This window comes from Penaeus monodon, chromosome 38 (assembly GCF_015228065.2).
Source record: "Penaeus monodon isolate SGIC_2016 chromosome 38, NSTDA_Pmon_1, whole genome shotgun sequence".
Lineage (NCBI taxonomy): Eukaryota > Metazoa > Arthropoda > Malacostraca > Decapoda > Penaeidae > Penaeus > Penaeus monodon.
The window spans coordinates 20,562,243-20,569,742 of record NC_051423.1 but is presented as its reverse complement, the minus strand read 5'-3'; the positions used below and the strand labels follow the sequence as shown (position 1 = coordinate 20,569,742).

The 7,500-nt window shown below is 34.9% G+C and overlaps 1 protein-coding gene and 1 long non-coding RNA gene across 2 annotated transcripts in view; one reads left to right on the top strand and one right to left on the bottom strand.

Moving 5' to 3' along the window:
* Positions 1-5,977, bottom strand: part of LOC119596860 — a 58,180-nt gene extending 52,203 nt beyond the window's left edge. Inside the window, exon 1 of the long non-coding RNA XR_005230783.1 lies at positions 5,868-5,977. This is a non-coding gene — a long non-coding RNA (uncharacterized LOC119596860). The remainder of the gene's footprint in view (positions 1-5,867) is intronic.
* Positions 1-6,134, top strand: part of LOC119596858 (arginase, hepatic-like) — a 10,977-nt gene extending 4,843 nt beyond the window's left edge. The window contains exons 3-7 of the mRNA XM_037946205.1: positions 3,289-3,518; positions 3,932-4,080; positions 4,716-4,772; positions 5,291-5,472; positions 5,852-6,134. Of these exons, the coding sequence (XP_037802133.1) occupies positions 3,289-3,518; positions 3,932-4,080; positions 4,716-4,772; positions 5,291-5,472; positions 5,852-6,039 (806 nt within the window). The 3' untranslated portion in view covers positions 6,040-6,134. The remainder of the gene's footprint in view (positions 1-3,288; positions 3,519-3,931; positions 4,081-4,715; positions 4,773-5,290; positions 5,473-5,851) is intronic.
* The last annotated feature ends 1,366 nt before the right edge of the window (positions 6,135-7,500 follow it).

The following is a 7,500-nucleotide window of genomic DNA, read 5'->3' as shown; positions in this document are numbered from 1 at the left end:
ACAGAAGAAAGTTGAAATACCACAAAGCGTCCTCTTTCGTCCAAATCGCCAAGTGTCCTTGACCGTTATAACAGGAAAGCAGCAGGATGCTTTACGAATTCCAATAGACGGCAGCGCGGTGTGAGGGTCATTGGAGTCAGCAGCTTCAATAGCACGATGAGAATCTGTTCTAACTGGTGCAAATTGGATATTTTTGAGGTGTTCACTTTTCCCTCTTCAATAACTGTGTCTGAGGTTGTATTTGTTGAGAATTTGACAGCTGAGGGTTTCACTTTCACATGGCATAATAGCATCTCGTCTGATGACATATGTGAAAGTGTAATATATATATATATATATATATATATATATATATATATATATATATATATTTTCTCGACGATGACATATATGTGAGTGTTTGTGTGTGATACATGTGTATATATATAAATATATATATATATATAATATACATATATATGTATATATACATGTGTGATATATATCTATATATCGCATTGTGTGTATCTATATATATCAGATATGTGTGTGTGTGTGTGTATGTGTGTGTGTGTCTGTGTGCGTGTGTGTCTGTATGTATGTATATATAAATCTTTAGGCTTTTATCTCGTTTATTCGTTAGATTAAACTGTCGGAAGCTTTTTATCTCTGGGGATATACAAGCATTATTCCAGCAGGCGCTTTGTTTTTAGTCGTAGGTTAACAAACAAGAAATATAATATAACATGGCGTAAAGTTTTATGCAACTGATTGTATGATATTCAGCTATTTACTTCCAGTTTAATTTTCTTTGCTACGTTTTATTTCTAGGCACAGTTGGTTTTAATATATGCAGATCTGACATGTTGCGCTTTTGAAAGTGCTTGAAGGTTTGACCAACATGGCTAACGAAAATTAGAACAAGCATATTTTCTCGTCATACCTGAGGATTGCCATAAATAATTGTCTCTTTGTGGTGTTGCTTCATCAAATACGTTGTTGAGTTACATCTGACACATATTTTAGCGGGAGGTCATTGACCAAGTAGTTTCCTGCTGTTTAAACAGTAATGATGATAATAATAGTTTGTTAAAAAGTTAAAGAGATGATCTTGTCTGGCTACAGAGATCGTAATAATAAGATAATGATTTTGTCTAATAATGAAAGGGATATTATAATAATTCAGCATCACTTCCAATTTATATTAAAACAATTAAAGTTATTCATATTTTAATAGATCTTAATGAATCAAATAAAGCATCATGATAAAATGTAATCCTTTTAACATCACTCCATTAACCCGTTTTCTTAGGTTCTTTGAGTCCCAGCTGCGAAAACGAAAGTATTCCTAGTTAACCTTCGTTTTCTACTAGTAAACACCACCCAATAACTAAATACTAAATACCGTCTTTAATCTTAGCACACTACAACTGTAGTTTAGCAGATGTGTTAAATGGGCAAGTTGCTTATTGCATCATATACGACAAGTATGTTTGATTGTCAGTGGGATGTATTAGTCACATTATGGTAAATGAAGTTTTTCATACTATATTGATAACAGACGTTGGTACAGGCACAATGCGGGATTTGTATATTATCAAACTATATCATCCAAGTAGTACAGTTGCAGAAGGAAGCTAGACAGGTAATTAGTGAGCGTCTGCCGTTAATCTCTCATAAATATGCTTAAAACCTCATATCGAATAAACTTAGCCTTTGACTTCCCATAAATGAACTTAACCTCTTCCCAAATTAGATCAAATTAACGCATATGCAAATATAGTTTGGTACTTTAAAAAGCTGATTGATCCCTAAATGCACATATTTCCCTAAAGAATCACTGCCAAAACGAATTAACTCTCCAGGATTCTTCTTCAGTAATTATATCTAAGCAACTGGTCTCTGAGCCATATACAGATAGATAGATAAAGAGATACACGCATATGTACATGCATTAATACGTATAGCTATAGATAGGTAGACATACATAAATACGGAGATATATATATATGTATATATATATGTGTGTGTGTGTGTGTGTGTGTGTGTGTGTGTGTGTGTGTATGTGTATATACATATATATATATATATATATATATATATATATATATATATATATATATATATATATATATATATGTATATGTATGTGTATATATATATATATATATTTATTTATTTATTTATTTATTTATATTTATATATATGTATATATATATATACATATATGTATACATATATGTGTGTGTGTTTGTGTGTGTATTATATATATATATATATATATATATATATATATATATATATATATATGTATGTATGTATGTATGTATGTATGCATGTATGTATGTATGTATGTTTGCGTGCGTGCTTGTGAGCTTAAACTGTCAGGTGTTTTTTATCACTTACAAGGCATTTCCCCAGTAATCACGCGTTTCAAAATCGTGGGCTGACAAACAAACGAGAAACGTCATTGAATGGTGTACATGTAATGACATAATGCTGGCCATTATCTCTGTATTTTACGTAATACCTAGTTGGTGTACGGTAATAATAACTATACTAAGAACTGTTATATTTGTAATAAATCTGTGATTCTGAAATAGGTTCCTTTTCTTCTTCTTCTTTTTTTTTGACAAACATATTATATGCACTGGGAATACACTGATTTAAATTGGCTTTTGTGAAATACAGTGATTGAAAGGGAATTGTGTTAGTGGACACTCTCGAAATTGATTTACGAATTATACGCATAATCCATTAAAATGAATAAATTAACAAATAACTGAGTAAACCCTCTTCGGTAGATGCGAAAAACTATATCCTTTAATTTCTTCTTAATTTTTGTATTCTGTGTTTTAGATTTAAAAGGAAAAATTATTATCTTTCTTTTCAAAACCTTCTAAAGTTCCTTGTCCAATCTTATCTTATAACCGAAGTTGCCGCCCACTCGTTCTTTTTAACACTTTATCACTACACTTTCAAATAAAACAACAGATAAGCTTTTCCGACTTAAACTGTAAAAATATATAAGTAAAAAAAAATTTCAGAAATTTAACCTGTTATAAAACTTTCCTTCAAAGCATCCTTTTCACACTTAGATTATAATATTTCACCAAATCATTTCTTCAAAGTCCACTTAATTTTTTTTTTTTTTTCCGCAGACATGTATGTGTGTGTAAACCATTTTTTATCCACCCTTACAAAAATAGCTACCCTCACGAAAAAAAAAATCCACCCCCCCAAAAAAAAAGAATATATATCTTTTTTTTTTTTTTTTTTTTTTTTTTTAATCCGGTCTCATTGCTTCAGGAGTGGACGTGACCGACTACGGGTCCGTAAACCTCCCTTTCCCGGAGGATAACGAGGCAGGACCTGCTGGCGAGCGATGGCACAAAACGGTCCTGGAGTACAACCGCCTGCTGGCAAATTCGGTCACCAAGGCCCTGAAGGAGACTGATCTCTGTCTTACCCTGGGAGGCGACCACTCTATAGCGATCGGTACCGTCAACGGCCACAGTCAAGTTAACCCCGATCATCAGGTACGGGATTTGCTTTGTTTTTCCACTGGCGGAATTCTTGCTATTGGTATTGGGAAGTACCTTTTTTCATCGAGACGATGCTTTTTATTATATTAAAGTTTTATATGAAACTGATGTTTTTTTGTAAAACAGGTGCTTTAACGTACTGAAGTTCTATAAAATCGTTTTTATCATATTTGATGAAATTGATGCTTTATCGTACAGAAGTTTTATAAAAAGACATATTATACAGTAGAATATAACTTCAACACACAACCTTAAAAACATTTTTTGCACAACCAGAACAGCTTTGAACTTTTTCCACTAAATGTTGAACATTTTTCATCAAATATTGAACTTTTCAAGAAACATGCAATATATTCAACCAAAACATCAACCAGCCAGCAAAACAGCAAAACTATTGTCTCTTCCAGGTAGTCGTGCTTTGGGTCGATGCCCACGCCGACGTCAACCTGGGCAAGACTTCACCTTCGGGAAATATGCACGGGATGCCCGTCTCTTTCCACCTCAGGGAGTTGGCTGAGATGGTTAACCGGCTGCCGGATCAGTGGCCGCAACCGTGGTTGGTTTCTAGCTGCTTTTTGTTATGGTGGAAAATGGTGCCATCTTGGGATTTTTCCTTTTTGAAAGTTTGTAGCTGATATGCGTTTTGGAGGGGGAAACGCGCACACACACGCAAACAAGCGCACACACATCCGCACGAATATGTACACGCACACTCACACCCATACCTATTTGTTTACCCCCCCCCCCAACCCACACAGATATATATATAGATAGATAGATAAGCTACTGAACATTGTAAATGTAAACGTTATTGTAATTCTATATTGGTAGTCACACAGCTGTACATGGTGCAGCATTGAAAACGCGTCACGATTGCCTTCATATTGGTTACTGTATTTTGTGCTTCTGTAGCATATGCATGAAATATACTTTGATAAATTTAAAACGTATGCGCCAGATTATCTTGTTTTAAGAGAAAAGGATAATTCCAGTTGATTAATATTTATAAGAGAGGTAAACGTTTCAGAATCTTCACGCATACATTTTAAAAAAGTACACAACTCAATTATTTCTACGCATTATAGAAAAAAGAAAAGAAAAACAGTATTTTTAAAACTGTTAGTAAAAAAATGAGAAAGTTCCATACGTTTCTTTTAGAAAAAAAATTGATTCATTTACGCCTTTCAACAGCATCTCCGCACAACACATCAGTTACATTGGACTGAGGGATTTGGACCCTGGCGAGGTGTAAGTTTTTGTTTTTTACCTTTCCTGCCTTTCCACCAAAAGACATTGAATAAAAATAGAAGATTAGAATAATATTATGTAGCACAATGGTTACATAGGCTGTTGAATCATTACCGGACAGTTGATTATTGAATAAATTAATAATGATATTTTGATGATGATTGACGTTGGTGATGATGATAATTGTCGCAATAAGATAGTAACAATGATAGCAGTAATAATGATGACAATAACAATAATTATCATAATAGTAATGATAATAACGGTAATGATAATTTGATGATAATGATAATAGTAGTAGTAATGATAATAATAATAGTAGTAGTAATAATGATAATAATATAATGACAATAATGATAATAATAGTAATGATATGTCGATAATAATGGTAGAAAAACAATTTGCACAAATAAAATTTACTGAAATAATGAAAGATGGTAATAATCATCACAGTAATCATTATAACAATAACAACAATAGTAATAGATGACTATGTAGACTAGCCCTTTCAACCCCAGACGGATGATTAAAGACATGGGTATCCAAGCATTCTGGGCCAGTGATGTCGAACGCGTAGGACTGCCAGCTGTTCTGAGCATGTGTATGGAGCATCTGCAGCCCTCGGAGAAACGGCCCCTCCATATATCCTTTGACATCGATGCTCTGGATCCTATGGAGGCCCCGAGTACAGGAACGCCAGGTGAGGAGTCTCAACTTGGGGTGGTTTAATAGGTGGTGGATAGGTCGTTCTGGGGGTCGTGTACAGTGTATAGGAAGTTCTACAAGGCGGTTTATAGGTTATTCTGGAGGTGTAGAGGGTGTTCTACAGGTCATTCTGCAGGTGTTCTGAAGGTGGTACAGGTGTTTACAGGTACCTCTACAGGGTGTCTTAGGGTGTCAAGGCAGATAGACGCAAAAACAAGAGACAGAAAAAGCAGACAGACACAAATAGACCCAGGAGGGAAAAAAATAAATAAAACAAAATAAATTATACCCGAAGATAGACAAAACAGGCAGATCCCTAAAAAAAAAACTACGAACCTCGCACCAATCTACAGTTTTTCCCTCCCATTCCACAGTGCGAGGCGGACTAACCTTACGAGAGGGCTTGAACATCGTGGAGGTAGCACGAGCCACAGGACACCTTCGCGCCTTCGACATGGTTGAAGTGAATCCCGACTTGGGCAACCAGAATGATGCCAACCTCACCTCACAGGCTGCTCGCCTCGTCATCTTATCTGCCCTGGCTGGATATAGGGGTGCCTAGTTCAGTCATCCCTGGACAGAGAGTGCAGAGAGAGAGAGAGAGAGAGAGAGAGAGAGAGAGAGAGAGAGAGAGAGAGAGAAAGAAAGAAAGAGAGAGCGAAAGAGAGAAAAAGAGAGAGAGAGACGCAGAGTATGAAAGATAGGGAGAAGGAGAGGAAGAGTGAGGGAAATTGAGAGAGTGAGGGATAGCAGGTGTGAGAGGGTGAGGAGAGAGAGAGAAGAGGGGGATAGATAGAGAGATGGGGATACACACGGCCCCACATGTGTATATATACATACATGTGTTGAGGTGGGAGAGAGAATTCTTGCATATATTTTGTTCAGCCTACTGCATCTGTAGGCTACAGCAAGATCACTAAGATATAATTTGTTTTTCGTAATTTCAAGCGATCTTGGTCCACAGTAGTCCTATTCATGACTGCAGTCGCTTGGTCTCTTCAAAAAAATGTATTTTTACACTTCACCGTCATGTCAATGTTATGATGCCATTGTGTAAGATGATTATACATTTTTAACGTATTATTCTGACATTTAGCCATCGACATACTCATGTTAACCTTGATATGATTCAGTTATCATATACCCTATAGCCGATTTATTTAAGAATACTTTGTGTTCATTACGTACATATGTATACACCTAGAATTAGCATATTAAGTCATATTCTACTGCCTTATGAATACTGAGGTTTCTCAGCACATACCTAATATGAATTAAGAATGAGACATGAAATGACAATGAAAAATTTATATAAAATAAAATTACTTTATCTTCCTGAATGACTTTTATTTCCATCCCTCAATCATTTTACTTATTAACTGAGAGTATGTCCTTCACCATATGACCTAACTTTTTTTCTCTTATTAAAACTAAGCATTCGAAATGACACATAATGAATGGGTTAAATCAATTCCTCAGCCTGCTAGGAGCTATTTGAAAATCTCTCCTAGTTACTCACTAGATAAGAAAATGATACACAACAATATCCTTTGAGATACGGTACCCAACTTTACCCTGACGGAGACCTAACAGGAAAAACTCTTTAAGATCTTTACGGCCTAAGCTCATTAAAAAAAATCCGGTCATTTCCAGTAAAATATAGACAAAAAGAATTTATAGGTCCTTGTACAATAAATCAAAATGTCTTAATTCCCCGTGTTTCGAATAATTTTAATGAGTAAAGAGTAACTGGTAACTCACCAAGCATTGTTTTATTTTTCTGCACCATGCAGTTTATGGTTTTCACAGAAATGTATCAAGGTTATTGATAATTCTGAGTCTAAGACACAAAATATGAACAATTTCCTCTCGCCAAAGAAAATATCATCTTTCCAAATAGTTAAATAAACATGAGAAATATTTTTTCTCTCTCTTTAGTACGTCCAAACTAAGGAGAAAAAAAGGTCCTGTAACTCGCCAAATATTTTTTTTTTTATTCAATTCAGCTGACAAGCACTATTTA